This window comes from Crinia signifera, chromosome 1 (assembly GCF_055691185.1).
Source record: "Crinia signifera chromosome 1, ASM5569118v1, whole genome shotgun sequence".
Lineage (NCBI taxonomy): Eukaryota > Metazoa > Chordata > Amphibia > Anura > Myobatrachidae > Crinia > Crinia signifera.
Window position 1 is genome coordinate 274,335,486 of NC_139217.1, and position 18,633 is coordinate 274,354,118.

General features: G+C 42.8%; 1 protein-coding gene across 1 annotated transcript in view; it reads left to right on the forward strand.

Moving 5' to 3' along the window:
- MUSK (muscle associated receptor tyrosine kinase) overlaps positions 1-18,633 on the forward strand; it is a 116,458-nt gene that overhangs the window by 42,825 nt on the left and 55,000 nt on the right. Inside the window, exon 6 of the mRNA XM_083184021.1 lies at positions 14,329-14,453. Within this exon, the coding sequence (XP_083040147.1) occupies positions 14,329-14,453 (125 nt within the window). The remainder of the gene's footprint in view (positions 1-14,328; positions 14,454-18,633) is intronic.

Consider the following 18,633-nt stretch of genomic DNA (forward strand, 5'->3'; position numbering starts at 1 on the left):
CCTATACGCCCCCTTTGCGGCGGACGAAAGACGTCTGCGGCGAAGGGGGCTGCACATGCGCAGAATGACCTCTGCGCATGTGCAGACCAAAAACATCGGCGGTACGGCCGCACGCGGGCCGTACCGTGCCGATTAGAATAAGGGCCATAGAGCTGTCCACAACACTCTTGTACAGCTATCTCTAACACTCTTGTAGAGCTATCCCAAAGAGTACACCTTATGACAGGTCATAATGGGCTATTGTTGAAGGTGATGAACAAATTTACATACAAAACATCAAACCTGTTGCAAAGTGGTGGTATTTTTAAATTACTGCTAATTGGATACCACGATAATGACCAACTGACATTAATCACAACATTTTTATCAGCCGAAGCGGCATTGAGGATAATAGGATATCTCCTAACTATCAATTTGTTAAATGCACTGATTGGCTGGTACTTTATCTCCCACCACGTTATCTCTCTCCAATATTTGATACATCTCTCCATTGTGAGTTATTAAAAAGAACTGAAGTTGTATGGAGCTGCTCACATTTCCATGTAGTAAGGTTGAGCGGAAAGAGTCAGTAGATTCCACACTGTCCTGGAATGACATGACCTTCCGTTTTGCTTTGGAATGACAGTTTGCTCAATATAACCCATAGGCCAGTATATGTTCTGAATATAGAATGAGTTCTACTAGAAGCAGGTACAGTTTCATACAGTGGCCCGGAGATGAGCTATTTACTTACATATTTCTCCTTGCTGTGTCAAGACTAGAGATGTGCACCGGCCACTTTTCGGGTTTTGGGTTCTGATTACCTTGAGGTTTTGGGTTCTAATGGGTTTTGCCAAAACACCTCCTAAGTGTTTTGTGTTTGGATTTCTTGGGTTTTGGGTTCTGATTTTTTTGTTAAAAAAGCATAAAAACTGCTAAAATCTCAGAATATTTTTTATTTTTGCTCCTACGCTATATTAACCTCAATAACATTCATTTTCACTCATTTCCAGTCTATTCTGAACACCTCACAATATTGTTTTTAGGGCAAAAGGTTGCACCAAGGTAGCTGGATAACTATGATAAGCTACACAAGTGTGCGGCACAAACACTAGACTGATATGGCACACTTTGCATACCCTCTAGGCTGATACTGCACACCTAGAATTACCCCTGGACTGATATGGCACGCTTAGCATCACCCCTGGACTGATACGGCACATTTAGCATCACCCCTGGACTGATATGGCACACTTAGCATCCCCCCTAGTCTGATACGGCACACCTAGCATCACCCCTGGACTGATATGGCATGCTTAGCATCACCCCTGGACTAATACAGCACACTTGGCAGCACCCCATGAATTATAAGGCAGACTTGGCTTACCCCAGGAATTATACGGCACAGATGGTGGCACCCCTGACCTGATACAGCACACATGGAATTATACGGCACAGATGGCGGCACCCCTGGACTGTTACGGCACACATGGCGGCAGGCATGGAATTATACGGCAGACAAATTCCTGCAGTAAAAATAAAAATGCGTATTCTTTTAATTATAAAAAAGAGCAGCACACCTTACTTAGCATATTTAATTATTTATTAGCCAGTGAGCCCCAGACCAGACGGTACATACGGCAGTATAGCCAGTGAGCCCCAGACCACAAAGGTAGAGATATACGGCAGTATTTAATTATTTATTAGCCAGTGAGCCCCAGACCAGACGGTACATACGGCAGTATAGCCAGTGAGCCCCAGACCACAAAGGTAGAGATATATGGCAGTATTTAATTATTTATTAGCCAGTGAGCCCCAGACCAGACGGTACATACGGCAGTATAGCCAGTGAGCCCCAGACCACAAAGGTAGAGATATACGGCAGTATTTAATTATTTATTAGCCAGTGAGCCCCAGACCAGACGGTACATACGGCAGTATAGCCAGTGAGCCCCAGACCACAAAGGTAGAGATATATGGCAGTATTTAATTATTTATTAGCCAGTGAGCCCCAGACCAGACGGTACATACGGCAGTATAGCCAGTGAGCCCCAGACCACAAAGGTAGAGATATATGGCAGTATTTAATTATTTATTAGCCAGTGAGCCCCAGACCAGACGGTACATACGGCAGTATAGCCAGTGAGCCCCAGACCACAAAGGTAGAGATATACGGCAGTATTTAATTATTTATTAGCCAGTGAGCCCCAGACCAGACGGTACATACGGCAGTATAGCCAGTGAGCCCCAGACCACAAAGGTAGAGATATACGGCAGTATTTAATTATTTATTAGGCAGGCAGTATTTAATTATTTATTAGCCAGTGAGCCCCAGACCACAGACCGCCAGACTGGCAGATTCAGTGCAGGCAGCAGTGCAGCACCAGTGGACTATATATATTTATATTTAATATAATTAATTAATAATTATATATATAATAAATGGCACAGCACACAGGGCCGGCGCTACCCACTCAGCAGCTCCTGCAAATCAGGGAGGCGCCATGCTGAAAAGGCGCAGTCTCCCTCCCTGCTCTGCTAAAGCTGCCTCAGCCCTCACTGTCACTGCCTCCTACACGCCGCCCGTAGCGCCTGTCTGACAGCGGACGCAGTATGGAGAGGCTGAGCATCTCCCTGCACCGCGCACACACTGTCCTCCTCCTGCGACCTGCCCCCTCTTCCTCACAGACACTTGCACTGAGGCATGTAGCGCTGTCTGTGAATGCCTGGATGACATGTCATGTCCGGATCCCCCCCCAACCCATTGCTCCCTGCGCCTGTCAGCTGTCAATCAAATAACAAACAGGCAGCAGCGCCGCCTCCCCTTCCTTCCCTCTTCTCAGTGTGCTGTGCCAGTGCCGCTGCCAGTCCTCAACACTCCGCCCGCCCTCTATCTCCTCCCGTCTTCTTCCATCTCCTCCTTCTCTCCCCTCCTTTCCCCCTCAGTCATGAGTGCTGCACATACTTTTTGTACTGCTTTCGGATCGCATCGCACACACATTGCATGCATGCCGTGCGATGTGATCTAGCCCATAAAGTATGCGATTCTCGCAGCATGTATGGGCACCTTTAGTGCCTCCAACATTTTGCGGACACGGCACTGAGATGGTGTATGCATACATGTACATGCACCCGAGATCCTCCATAGGATCGCATGTTGCATACGTTCCCACAATCGGGCTGCAGCTTGTTGCAATGGCAATGTGAAAGGGCGCAAAATGTATGGTTTGCAGGAGGGCGCCGGACACCCTAGCACCGGCCCTGACAGCACAGCACCAGAGGTATGCCCCAGCACAGAGGAGACAGTACTACTACAGGCAGGTACACACAGTTAGACTGTTCTCCTAAGCAGAGGAGAACATAGTACACTGCAGCACTGAGGGAGACAGCCCTAGCAAATAAAATAATTAATTACAGCACAGCTCACCAGAGGTAGACTGCACAGAGGAGACAGTAGTACTACAAGTACACAGTTAGACTGTTGTCCTAAGCTGAGAACAGAGTACACAGCAGCACTGAGGGAGACAGCCCCAGCAAATAAAATAATCAATTACAGGCAGCACAGCACACCAGAGGTAGACCGCACAGAGGAGACAGTAGTACTACAAGTACACAGTTAGACTACTACACAGCAGCACTGAGAGACAGCACCAGCGATTGCAAAAGCTCAAGGTCAAGCTCAAGTTTAAGCCCCAGCAGCAGCACCAACACACCCTCTCCCAACCCACTACTTGACTGGAGTGAAGATGGCGGGGGCGCGGCAGCTGCTTATAAAGCCTCGCGAAATCCGACGCCGGGAGATGACGTTCTAATCACGCGGACGGACCGAGTCAGGCGGGAATCTCCGAGCGCTGCTCGGAATCGGGCTCGGAATGATGACGTCCGTGGGGGCTCGGATCTCTGAAATCCGAGCCCGCACATCTCTAGTCAAGACAGGAAAAAAAAAACTATTTTTAGAATGATGTAATCATGATAAGGCATGTTTAATGATTTCAGTGTCATTAGCAGCTAATTACTAGTACTTTGCAGTTAATATTGACTTTCGCAAAACGATAAAATAGAATCATAAGAACTGCAGTATTTATAAAAATAAATACATGTAGATTCTATCAGATTAACTGATACAAATGAATTAACAGTCTGTGTAATGTAGTGATGTTGGGCCATTCTATAAAAATAAGTAAACATGTCCCATCAGTGGTGTAAGTTCATCACAATTGCACCAGAGCAAGTTAAATATTGGTGCCCTCCAAATACAGTAGCTCAAACAGTAAGGTGTCTGTCTCCATTAAGACAGGTCATGGGTTTTAATACAGGGTGTGACATCTTGCAAAAATGATGTTAGATGTCAGCCACAGAAGCGATATTGATGGCTTTCAGTTAACTGATTCAAACTTTTGGAGGGGAGGAGAGTAGCCCTCTTGGGAGCAGGAGCCTGGCGGCCGATGACTCGATTGCCTTCCAGAGTTACGCCTCTATGTCCCATACGTGACGCTAAAAGAAATCTGTGGATGTGTATCTTTTACATTTTCATCATTGGTTCACAAGTTAAATGATAACTCTTTCTCATCGGTTTTTCATAAAGAAAATAGCAGGTTCTTAATTTGGTGTAGAGGGCAATTGTCAAGTAGAAGTTTCCTTTTACAAAAAAATAATGTAGAAATTTTTTTTACCAAAAAAAATTAACATGGTTAGGCACTTCGATATCTTATATATTTAATGTGCTGCATTTTTTATAGAAGTGGAGATGATGACCATAAAAAGTAATCAGATTCTAATGATCATTAACTAGCATTTTCTAGCTAGAAAACAATAGCTGGAATTTGATTGGTTGTAATGGACAACATCTCCACTTCTATAAACCCACACAATAGGAAATGTACCCTGATATGTCAAAATGTCATATGTACAGTATGTCAAATACAAATGTTGCATACTTGACAGTGGACTGGCCAAGCTATAAATAAATGAGAATTGTTGTATGTTCTGGTTTTTTTTCAGCTGCCCTCTCGCCACTCAGAGGCATATTTATTAAACTTGGGGAAGTGATAAAGTGTCTGGTGTTTACCACCGGCCAATTAGCTCCTAACTGTGAAGTTACAGGCTTGGTTTGAAAAATGACAGGTAGGAGCTGATGATAAAAACCAGACACTTTATCACTTCATCGAGCTTAATAAATCTACCCCTTAGTATCCTCCACTCTTCTACCAGGCTATAATGACGGGCGATCCTCAGGAACATCCACCACATGCTGCTGACACATGGGCGTATTTATAATGGGTTTGTGGTGCCCAAGGGCCCCTGAATCGCAAGGGGGGCCACACTGCACATGCTGCCCCCATTGTTTTATACTTACCCTTCAGACTCCAGTTATGGTGGCATCAGCACTGCGAAAATCCCTGGAAAAATGTCCGCTGTGCCATTTTTCCAAAGATCTGCGCAGCAGGATCTGAGCGCTCTAGTGCTCAGACTCCACTATGCAATGCAGAGGAGGGGGCCCAGCTGAAAATGACTGCACACAAGCCTCCTCCTCTCTTAAAAAGTATCTGTGCTGACTTCTCTACTTGCAGAACTGTGAATTCTAGCGAGAAGTGTAACTCAGGAGAGAGACTGTGTTCACATATATAGTCATCTGTAAAATCAACAAATATTCCTAAAAAAGGCACATTATCTAAAGACATTTTTTGTCTTAGTGTGAAAGAATATAAAAGGGTTTCTTATCATTGCAGGTGATTTCATTCAGTCTCTGGACCACATAATGGACAGAACACCCACCCAGGGGACACAGTCATTTAGAGGTAGGGAGTCTGCAGCTATTAGATCTGACAATCTGGCCCACAAATTTGATCTTTAGCACACCTGAAGATATAAGCACATTTAGCAATATTATTTTAATTATACTCTTTATGCAGTTCTGAGTCCCACATAGAAGGGGTATTTAATTGTCCATGATACATTTTCTGCCGATAAAAACAGATTGATATCACAATGACCGATGGTCATTACCATGGCATCCAATTAAAGGTAATTTTTATCGGCCTAAAATGGACCCACAATTGCACAAAAGCATGTGGGATCAAGGTTAAGTTACCAACCCCATGTGTTATCACAGGACCGGTGGCGTCTACTCTTGAATTATGTCATAATGCCCAAAAAGTGTGGGTATCGGGGTAAAAGGATGTTGGCATTGTGGCTAATAGGATAGCTCACTGGCGAAACTATTAACAACTGTGAAGTACCACTGTTAACAGGATACCCCCATAGACTGCTTCCTTATAAACAATGCATTTATACAACGTGATCTTAGCTATAACTATTCTCCATTTTTTATCTCTGTTCAACTAGGCTATATGCAACACATTGCAAGGTCATAATGCCTCAACATCTTCCTTTTAACATCTCCACACCTAGTTATTACATTTGCAATTATCCATACTTTTTAAATAACACCATTCATTTAACTGCAAAGTCACAGGGCAGTTTTACGGTGTCAGTTCCTTAAAGATTTAACTAACATGAAAAATTTTATAGAGCAAGAAGCCAAAGCTATAGAAAGCTTCTAAATTGAACTGTAAACACAAACTATAGTAAGATCTCCATATGTTAAGCCATACATTATTATTTAAAAAGAAACCTCAACAACTATTTCTTGATAATGGAAGTTTGGATTTAAGAGATTTTAGATTCAAATACCACTCCAAAGGCAGTCAAGAAAATAATTCACTATCCAATTAATTACAAAAAAGAGGGTTCAAAATTGTATGGCTACTAGCATTTTAAAAATTGTAGAATAGTAGTCACATTAGGGTACAGAATTGTAAATGCTTTGAATGAAGAAATTCAACAGCATTGTGTTTTTTTTTCTGCCCAGAGTTCCCAGTTCTTTTCCAGAACAGAATGAAATAATCCTTATTGACCCAGTTCTGTTGAAAATGCTAATTTACAAATGCAACATGAAATGGCCATTCAATGGAAAATATACAATTGTTTTTCTTGAACTTGGCATCTCTGTAAATAAATACCCTGTTCCCTCACAAAACATACTGTAATTCAAATGAAAAAAATCTCAGTAGTGTCTATCATCTCTTGTCTACTTAGAATATACTGGTCACACATTCATGAATTCCAGAGATAAATTAACAATAAATTGACAATGTTATATTTCCCTTTAAAACTTCAAAAATAAAGGGGGTATTCAATGTTGAGTCACAGCTGTTGAGCTGGACCGACAGCCATGACTCTGTCCTGTTCTCGGTCTGCTCGACCGAGAATTTGCAGGTGGGGTTCAATGTCCCACCTGCAGCGGGATGAGAGCTGTAGCCGGGAAGAGGAGAGCTTCAGACGAGATCCCCTGTTCAATGCTGTTGGGGAAGACAGCATTGAATAGGACCCCACAGCCATCTCCCCTGACGGGAGATGGTTGCGTGAGATTGAATACCCCCCAAGTCTTCATAATGAAGAAAAAAAGTATTTTTCCTTTAGGCTTGCCTTCAAAAAACATTTCTTTCATGTCCTCTAAAATTTAAAAAAATATGAAAGATCTTCTACCAGAGCAAACTTTAGAAGCTCATTGGTTTACTGATTTATAAGTATTTTCACAAATTGAATCACCACATCTAAAAAAATTACTTCCTTCTTCCATACGGTGGGTCTAATTCAGCATGGACTGCTAATGTGAAAATTTGCAGTGGACTGCCAGGAGAAAGCCTCTGCCCAGACATAAATAGGATTGCAATCTATTCGCAAATCCACATGCAATTCCAGAACAATGGAATAGTTTTTCCCTTCTGTGCAACTGTGAGTAGGTCTGAGGCTTCCACAAATCTGGGACTAAGACAACCTGGAAGGGGTTATCACTGATATCAGAGACCCTCCTTAAAAAATGATGCTTTCTCAAACACAACCAGAAAATGGGAGGTTTTTCCAACCCCAAGTCCCGGCTTCCTGTCAGTCATGCTTCGGCAACATTGCATTTACGATCCATACATATGTTCAGTGGCTATTTCCCCTTGGGCATGTGCAATGGTAAACATGCACAGTCATTCCATAATCGCTTTATTTGCAAATTCTATGATTAGCGATCCATGCTAGGTTAGGCCCTGTATGTCTATCAACCTTTTCACTTGAGAACTCTAAGCAATCAAAGCATGGAAAAGATCTCTCTAATGCCTTACTGGGATATAAAAATGAATTAAAAATATGGGCCAGTTGACTGACCACAATCCTTACTCCTTTCTTTGCGGATCATGTTGGATCATTCTTGGCCAGCAGACTCTTTATATCACACATAAAGTTTTAAATTAAGTCCAAATTTTCTGGGCAACTAGAAATCTTTTATTTGTTAATTTTGGTTGATGCATTGAATGGCCTTCATTACTCCATGACTTTATTTTATTGGGTAGTACGGATGGTATAATGGTTAGCATTGCTGCCTCACAGCACTGAGGTCATGGGTTTGATTCCCACCATGGCCCTAACTGTGTGAAGTTGGCATATCCTCTCAGTGTTTGCATGGGTTTATTCCGGGTACTCTGGTTTCCTCCCACAATCCAAAAATATACTGGTAGGTTAATTGGCTTCCAACTAAAATTACCCTAGAATTTATGTGTGTGCGTGCGCATATGGTGGGGAATATAAATTGTAAATTGCACTGGGACAGGGACTGATGTGAATGTTCAACTATACTCTGCAAAGCGCTACAGAATCTGTATGCATTATTTAAGAAACTGTTAATAAATAAATAAAATGTTCAATATAGTTGTTAAGCTGGATTTTTTGGTACTTGTTTAGTTTCACTGCAGCAGCACGAGAGGCTCTAGCTTGAATATTGACAGCTTGCCAGACTGCCTTAAGCTGGGCTTGTAGCGTAACGACTGTTTGAATTTTGGCAGCTTGCCAGCTGCCTAGCCGACTTACAGTATCAGACTACTTGTTTAGTTTCAGGGCGGCATCTCGTGTCGCCTTACGCTGACTTCTCCGTGGCAGGCTAACACTGCTACTCCTAACCCTCCTGTCAAGTGAGCGCCTATCACACAGCGCTTGTGCCCCCATGATATCCTCTCACCTGTGGCGCTCCATGTTTGCTTTACGTAGGAGCGTCTCAGACGCTCAAGCAATGAAACTCTCCTGTGTCTAATGCAAAATGATGGAGGCATTTGCCAGTGCTCCATGTTACATACTGTCAAATGCTTCAATTTCATACCCCCACCATCCACACCATCCCGAAGCATGGCGAGCGCAGCGCGCCCCGTGAGGTCGCGTCCTACCGACCTTTTCATACCTCCACCATCCACATCGCCGTGGAGTTGATGTTGTATAGTGTGGCGAGCGCAGCGAGCCACTGAGCCAGAAGCGTGGTGAGCGCAGCGAGCCCCGCGAGGGGACGCGGAATACATGCTGCGCTCGCCACGTTTCAGGATGGCGCGGATGGTGGGGGTGTTTCAGGAACACATTCAAACCTGCCATATCATACATCTGAGCAATATCTACTTAGAGGTCAGAGGCAGGAGGGTATCATTGCATTGCTGCTTGAGCATCTGAGGCGCTTAAACCTATCACACACATGGAGCGTATGATTGAATTGCTACTGTAGCGTCTGAGACTCTCCTATGTAACACAAAGATGGAGCACCTCTCCGCCTGCACCCTCATGATCCCCTCTCCACAGGAGAGTGCATATCATTCGGCCACAAGCACTGTGTGAGAGGCTGTCACTTGACAGGAGGGTTAGGGGTAGCACCGCTGGCCTTCCACAGAGAAGTCAGCGTAAGGCGGCACGCCATGCCGCCCTGAAACGAAACAAGTAGTCTGATACCGTAAGGCGGCTAGGCAGCTGGCAAGCTGCCAAAATTCAAACAGTCGCTACGCTACAAACGCAGCTTAAGACAGTCTGGCAAGCTGCCAATATTCAAGCTAGAGCGTCTCGTACTGCCGCCGTGAAACTAAACAAGTACCAATTTTTTTTCCAATATTTTACTTTAAAAGCAGAAGGGACTCATAACTATGTCAATACAAAACACACCCATGGACAGTGTGTTTCAGTAGGTTCAGTATGACCATGAAGGTGCTATAAAGTGGACCCCTAAGACCCCCGTACATTAAGGACAAGTCGGACCTGATTTCCCAGGCAGTGCCCTGGGAGGAGTCTCACACGATTAGGCACTTGATTTATCACATGCAACTCCCGGAGAGCTGCAGGTGGAGGGAGCCGGGCTGGGGGGTTAACGAACAGCCAGGCAGGGGAGCCGGGAGCTGAGCTGCAAATAAAAAAAGAAACCAATACAAATTAATGGGCAGCCAACAGTGGCTTCCCATTCATTTGTATTGATTTTTTTTTAAATTCGCCCACCACCTGGCTCCCCTTGCCTGCTTCTGTGCATCCACTCGCCACCTCTCTGCATCCCCTGCCCACCTCTCTTCATCCTCTCTCTGGCTCCCAGCATCCCTTACCTGGCTACAAGATTTATCTTATGTGCATCCCATATGACCTCCCAACTCCACACAGGGGACCACGCATTGGGTCAGACGGTATTTGAAATACATGAGATTTGGTCCGATTTATCGGCCGATCCATAAGAATAGGGTCAAATTGGACCAAATCTCACTAGTGTTTGGGGGCCTTATTACTCTGCCATCATGATGGTTGTTTGATATATGAGTGCAGCAACAGGATGAAAAAGAGGAGGTTAGTAAAAGTAAGATGATGGAGGAGGTTGGAGAGGTATGAATGATGGAAATGGAGAGGAAACTGGAGTAACTATGGCAGCAAGTGAGAAGCATATGAAACAGGAAAATCACAGTTAAAGCAACCAACACATGAATAAAATCACCCCAGATGGCAAAAGGGGGGGGGGGGGGGGTAACGATGCAATGGAAGCAGCTTCAGAGTTGTGGGCCCCATACATCAGCAATCACAATTTATGGATTTCCAGATACAGGGATTTTTTGGCCAGATAAATGGATTTTACAATCTATCTGACTTTGCCCACACATTACAGATTTATTTCAGTGATCGGCAGATTTTTCCATCTAAAGATTGCATTTGCATATCTGGAAATTGCCCAATCGATTGCTGTTCATAATGTAAATAGATGAAGAAGACGAATTGGGAATGCCCACACATATAAAAAAGATCTGCAGATAATATCAGATTATTAAACATGTTTAAAAACCTGATTAAGCAATCGATTGGCGATTTTGATTGTGATTGCCAAAAGGGGGAGCCCACACATCTAAAATTAATTGTGGCAATCATCTTTGTCACAATTAATTGCTGATGTATGGGGCCCTTTATGTACAGTAACTGGAAGTAGCAGTTATAGTAAAAGCAGGGCTACAGCAAGGAGCTGCTGTATGAACTGGAGTTGTGGAGACCCCAGAGGCGGTGGCCAACATCAGTTGAGCAAAATAGTCTGGAGGTAACCAATTGACTGACAGGTGAACTTTTTTTTATTATATTTGTGTCTTTTGTTGTTTTAGGTGTCAATTACAAAGTGGTTTATGAGGTGGGTAGTTTTGCAATTAATGCAGTGCCAATGGTAGACAGCACAACATGAATTTACATGTCAGATGAAGAAAGTAAGAGATGTTGATGGGCTAGTAATCATTAACACAGTTACTGAAAGTTGTCTCTACTATTGGTACAGTAGCTACCACCATCATATAGGTGGAGTTAAATCACATGTTTTAAAAATGACAAGAGAAGATGTTTCCTGCAGCAATCAATAAGATTTTAGCTATCATTTTATAAAATGTATTTGAGGTTTCTTAGCTATAATCTGATTGGTTACTATGGGCAATACTTCTATTTGTCCTCTTTACAAGGTCTGACACATCCCTCCCCATACATTATAGCAATTTGCATGGATTTCACCCCTTCCCGACGGATCTGGCTGAGAATTTGCTGTCTGCAGTCTGAGGTTGGACCTGCATACAGATCCAACCTCAGACCCCAATCCGGTGGAGGAAAACAGGGGTCACATCTGATACTTCCCATGTGAAGGAAGGTCATCGCAGTATTGTATGGCCACCTTTACACAATACATTTCCTCATAAAATGTGTACTCCACTAAGCGAGTGGCAGGGTTCCATCTGTATATCAATCCACCACTAGATAGGTGGAGCATTAGCCACCCATCGGTAGCGATTTGTATTGCATGGTGAGCATCCACGCTCTTTGGCGGACAGGAGTGCAAGAAGAAAAGTGAATAACTAAAACCTTTGCGATGGCGAGTTGCCAACAATAATGAGAGGCGCTCCATCTGAATCTGCAAGTGTGTTTTTGTCTTAGTGTGTGAACATGCCTTCACTGAACTATGCTATGCTTACCCGCCTACCCATGCAGGTGTAAGGGGATACAAATCAACTACAGATGTAATGGGTCTCATCTTTGCAGGGGATGGCGATGGCGTCGCCATCGCCATCCCCTGCCCCGCCGCCATCTGTATGCCGGAAGGGGACGCGCGCGCACGAGGTGTGCGCGCGTCCCCTTCCGACGGTGCTGCCCTCGGTCGCCCAGTGCCCAAACCGGGCGACCGCACCCCCCGCAGCCTCCTCGGGTCCCCCCCCTGCCCCTCGAGCGGGAGGCGGACAGTAATGACTCCGCCTCGCCGCCCGGATACTGAGACGCGTGTGCGTGGGGGACGCACGCGCGTCTCAGTCAGATAGCGGCGCCGTGTTGCGGATCGCCAGCAAAGACGAGACCCGGTACATCTGTATACACATGAATGCATACATGCAGTATAGATGTTTCCAAACACTATTTTATCAAGCATACATAATGCACGTACTGTACATGTACAGAAAAAGATGATGCACACTTATTTTGCATGATCCTAGAACAAAGGTTAAAAATTAGACAGTTCACTTTAATAAATTCAACATTACTATCATCTTACTTATCATGCCACATTTCACAGCTTTTGTTACTGAAAGGTTACAAGAAAGCATATTTATGGCCAGTGAAGGGGTGGTGTTGAATTACAGATTGCCCAAATGTCTGACTCTAATTATGACAGCACACCAGATGTTTTATTTATTTATCTGCCAGGAAATGACTCTGGACAGCTACATAGAACCAAGTGACCTCATACAACAATTAGCGAGGACTTGGCACATATTTACTGTGGCGTTGTACTAGCAAATTAATGAGCTTGTTCCCTTCTATTGTAGCTCTTAAATCAGTGTCATTATTTTCAAAAGCATAAGCCAATTAGTTGCTGATAAACAATGTTTTTTTGTAAACAAAGTGGTTTATATTAGTGCTCTTGCAAATGTGGTTTCTTATTTTAATCCTTAATGTGATATTCATTTTCTGTAATAGTTTTCAACTTTTTATAAAAAAATCTTCTGCAGTATACAAACTGTACATTTTAGCAAAGACAGTATAAAGACCTTCATACATTAAGGTGCCCCTACATTAGTAAGATTTATATTCAGATCTGGCTGGTTGAAACAAAAACATGGTTATGGATGAGTGACAGTTTGTCAGTTTTCCAGCATTTCCAAGCAAATAGTCAACTGTCATTTTCTTTCATCCATACCATGTTTTTGTTCCAACTAGCCAGATCTGAAGATAAATCTGCGTGTGTATGGCCACCTTTAGAGCGATTTGCCTCGACTTCACTCGATTCCGATGGATTGGGCCAAAAAATCAGGTGAAATCAGGTCAGATTGCAGCTCTTTATCATCCAACTCGACCCGATGCGCGATCCCGAGTCAGAGGTCTGACGTGGTGCATATAAGAATATGGTTTTACTTTTTAGCACCCACAATATATCGCATCTGACTTGCCTTGATAACCCCCCCCCCCCAACAGCTCCCCAGAAAGTTATTTTACATGCAATAAATCACATGCGATTAATCACATAAAAAAATGTCACATCAAGTGCCAAGTCCGATGTTAGCCCTCCCAGGGAGCTTCCGGGGTAGCTCAAGAGAAACGGGATTGACTTGCCCTTAAAACAAGTTGGACTAATGCATTGTCATAGAAAACACCAAGTAATATCATAAGTATTCAAACTCTTCCCAATTTTTACCACTAATGTTTATAGTACATGATTTGCTGCATTTATTATAATAACCTTTCTTATTTGTAAACCAATTGTTCAGTATCTAGTTATGTTATATCTTGTCCATTATCAAAATTCACTAATTCTGCAAAAAATGTTTTCCTGCATCCCCATTAATGACCTGTATAGCAAGAAAAAGAAAGAAGTAGATCCTAGCTGTACAAAGCACACTTTTTCCCTCAATAATAAAATAGTGGAGGCCAGGAAATGAACATGTAAACATATTTAAGAAGAGCAGCGCACATTATTTGTGACCTTGTCAAACAATCTTCAATCCTCAGTGCTTGCCAGAATCATAAAGGCGCCTGAATCCCAGAATGTTACATTTGGATCAAAAGTGTCTCTGAGATGTACTGCAGCCGGCATTCCCGTTCCATCCATCAGGTGGTTTGAAAATGGAAAAGCTGTGAGTATTTTCAGTTCCTATTTACCAACGGTTACTTTCATGCTACTAGCCTAATTAATATATTAACCCTTTGAGTACCAACATTGCTGTGAGCCAAAATATCTGCTAAAAATGCCAGTGTTGCCACAGCGACTGTTCTTTCTTTGGGTGCAATATATAACTAAACTTCAATGAATTGACTTGGCTGTATTTGTATTTATTGATACCAAAAGAACAGTCGCTGTGAGCGATGCTGGCTTTTTAGTGGATATTTTGAGGATCTCTCACAGCGACGTTGGCACTCATAGGATTAATGTGGTAATGATCATCCCTAAAATGTTAGTTTCTTTAGCTAACATGTAAGCTAAATCTCTGTTTAAGGTCTTAATATATTCCGAAGTGCATGAGTCAGAGTCCTGCTTTATGTTAACTGGCTTTGATTGTTTATTCAGAGTTGTCTGGTATCACAGATATGGAGTCAACCTTTTGGTTTACTGCCTAGTCTAAAGGTCCTCAATGGTTGGCTTAAAATCGTATTGCTAGAAAGCAGCATGTTTGGGATCACTCCAAAATTACACCTCAGTGTATAATTTTACCAATGCAAAATTTATTTATTATTTATTTACAGATTCTTATATAGCGCAGCAGATTCCGTTGCGCTTTACAATAGTAGACAGTGATAAAACAAACTGGGTAACAACAGACAGACTTGGAGGTAGGAGGGCCCTGCTGCAAGCTTACAATCTATAGGGATATAGGGGGGAAACACAAGGACAGGCACCAGTAATAGAATAGCAGTTACAAGTCCAGAAGGGACTAAACACCCTTCTAAACACCGTTTTTAAGAATACCTTTACATAAATTTGGAGGCAATAGAAATATACAAGATACAGTATGTCAGAGACATACTGTATATGGTAATCTCCCCCAAAAATCTATGTATCATACCATGTTTAGTGGAATTATTGTTCATACCTGCTATGTTCCAGACGAGTTGTAATTGTAGAAACCATTTCTAGTACTGTTCTTGGAATCAGAACAAGAAATGATTGTTATACAGCCTGTGCAATGTCAGAGAGATGTGTTTGGACATAAAAACAACCAAGCTTTAAAAGTGATCAAATTATCTTGAAAATTGTCAGTTTTCTATCAATGACTTATCCACACATTCTACCCTTCCCCAGGCACTAGAATATTACTTTTCTATTTATATGTTTTTTTATTATATACTGTATGTTGATTCATTGTCACAATAGATTATTCAGTAAATAGTCAGTAAACATTGTTACATATTGTCCTATTAACTTATATTTTAATGTGCTGTACATGTGTTCTTCAAGAATATATGCATTAGATAGCCTTGGTTTTATAACACTACAGGTGAAATGTAATAGGGTGAGAGATTCAGAAAGTGAGAGATTTGGTAAGAAATCTCCAATTTTTTTAAAAGCGGCAGTCATTTACACTGCAAAATCGAACTGGTTTTACCAAATCTCTCACTTTCTGAATCTCTCATCCTATTAAATGTCACCCTACATTTATGTTGGATATTTTTTGGTTTAGACTCTAAACTTTGGACAACCCATTATACTTCAAATGTTACACGTGACAAATCAAGACAATCCTGGTGAATTTAAATCACTCATTCCAAAATGCCTCCAGATGCTCCTAACCTGCTCAAAAATAGCTCATATATCCTCAGACCCGGCCCTTGCCACAAAATGTTACCACAAGTAATAGGATGCCACATGCACACCAAAGTACACCCACTGTTACTCAGACATCATTCACAAGCAATACAGATCTACTCACAGCCTTCACAAGCCAATCCAACTTCCTCTCATGTAACTTTTAACTTTCGCACATACCAATCAGATGCCACAGGGATGTCACTTACCCCTGTGACACCCAATGCGGCCATGAGTGATCCACAGAAAGGAGTAGGGCTTCAAGAAAGGAGGCAAGGCATCACATTCTGAACCCCCATTTTCATCACTGTAGGGATTGAGGAGATGCTGGCTACATAGAGACAGGAGCCAAGAGCTGCATGCAATGTTACAGTGCAGCACCCAGCTCCTGTTACTGAGCAGTAACTGATATTTCAGTATCACCCCTTTTCGTGTGACATATGAATGTGACTGGCACCTACCTGGTGACACCACTGTTGCCACTAATACCACCCCATTTGTCTAAAAAATGTTTCCCTTCATAGCCAGAGACTGCAGAAGAAAGAGTATGAGACTACACTGTAGTCTGTCCTCTTTCTTTACATGGGTATGATGATTGCAGAGGAGGTCACATTATATGATCTGCAGCATAGAGCTAGTGGCTTCATGTGAATGCTCTCTGTGTCACTCTGGATATGCAGGTAAACTGTTTCCCATGAATGGGTACAGTAGATACATTTTGAGATCAGTGTCAATTGTTCTGAAGACTTCTCAGTAATGTTAGCACTTGAACTAAATCTTAAAGCCCCCACTCACTTGTGCAATTTGAGCCCTGGTCATCTTATTCATTCTGAGGCATCAGGCCGAGGAATCAGATGACAAGGGCCCAAATCGCATGTGTTTAACCTCTGATTCTGATCCGATGTGCAGCCCCATGGCATCGGATCGGAGACCAAGATTGTTAGTGCTGCACCAAGGATCCATCAGATCCCACAGCAGGGAATGAGATCCCATGAGACATATCGCATGCAAAAGGACCGCATGTGATCCTGCCGCACAGGACCTTCCCAGGTAGCTCCCCTTGGAGAAGTCACAGCAGTGGATGGGCAGCTTTAGTGGAGAAAACACTTCAGGGATGATTCTGAATTGGGAGCAGTGCAAAAAAAAAACAAGTAACTTTGTATTTGGAACAAACCATGTGGCAGTGGAATGGGAGCAAATCTATTTAAAACCAAGCTGATTACCTTCTCATCACCTGGAGTGCCTTCACATCCCTTTATTTGCTGTCCAGTGAGAGGCGGAACTGCCAAGGCATGGAGTCAGTTGCTGATGGGCCCCTGCTCTGGAGGGGGCACGCCTCCTCCATTGTCTCTGACTCCACTGTGCAGCCACACAGCACCCCTCCCTCCCAGAGTAGAGGAGCAGGAGGGACCCTTTTGCTGGCTATTACATCTGTTGCATTCTTATGTGTGGGTGTGCATGTGTGTGTGTGTGTGTGTGGGGGGGGGGCATTCGGGGTAGCACACAGTAATCTGCATTGCATTACTGGGTAAAAGATCTGAAGAGGCACTGCATTGGGGTCATAGGAGCATTTTTTGAGCTCTGATTGGAGGAGAGGCCACCACATGCTCCTCTGACCTAACCTTGCAGCGCTGGATTCATCAATTCACATATGAAGAGTGATCTGGTCTATCAGTTACGCTGACTGGCTGTGATTGGACAGACACAGCAGTGAGCTCTTAGGCGCTTCTGCACCAAAATCAGCTAGCCAAATTATTAATATTGCTGTAAGGGCTGCCCCACTGCTCGCTTTATCTATCTATCTATCTATCTATCTATCTATCTATCTATCTATATCTATCTATGTTATGTGGGCACCAACATTTATCTCGCCTTCGGGTGACTAGGCAGAACTTATGCCACTGTGTCCAGTGACAGCCTCCCCATATTTTATATCTTGAACTGTCTTGGATCTGGATGACACAAATTACTATGTTATTATGGTCAGCTCTCATGACCCATACTAAATGAAACACATACCCCAAGTACAAATTAGATGCATTGTAACAACAAACAGAATTCCTTACAAGAAATATTTGAACAGAAAGGATACTCTTAACAAAATGTAATTAACTTCATTGACGAATATGAAGCAATTCCACAACAAGAATTACTTGGCACACAGAAAGGAAACAAAACATCAAATAACAACATTCTTTCATTCACTACTCAATATAGCGATCAAGCCCCTGAAGTGAAAAGAATTATTCAAAATAATTGGTGCATTTTACTTCAATACCCAATGCATAAGTCTATATTACTGCCAAAAACTAAAAATATACTTAACTCAAATAGAACTTTCCACCTACTGTTAAACCTACAATTCAATTCTACTCCTTGCTTAGTTGTAAAGCTTATAAATTTGGGCCTGAAGCGTACACATCACATGCACGGCTGCACGGCTGCATTTCTCATGGATTTTCAAGTGTGAAAACTTCAGTTGCGATGGGCTGAGCAAACCTTATTAGGCTCTC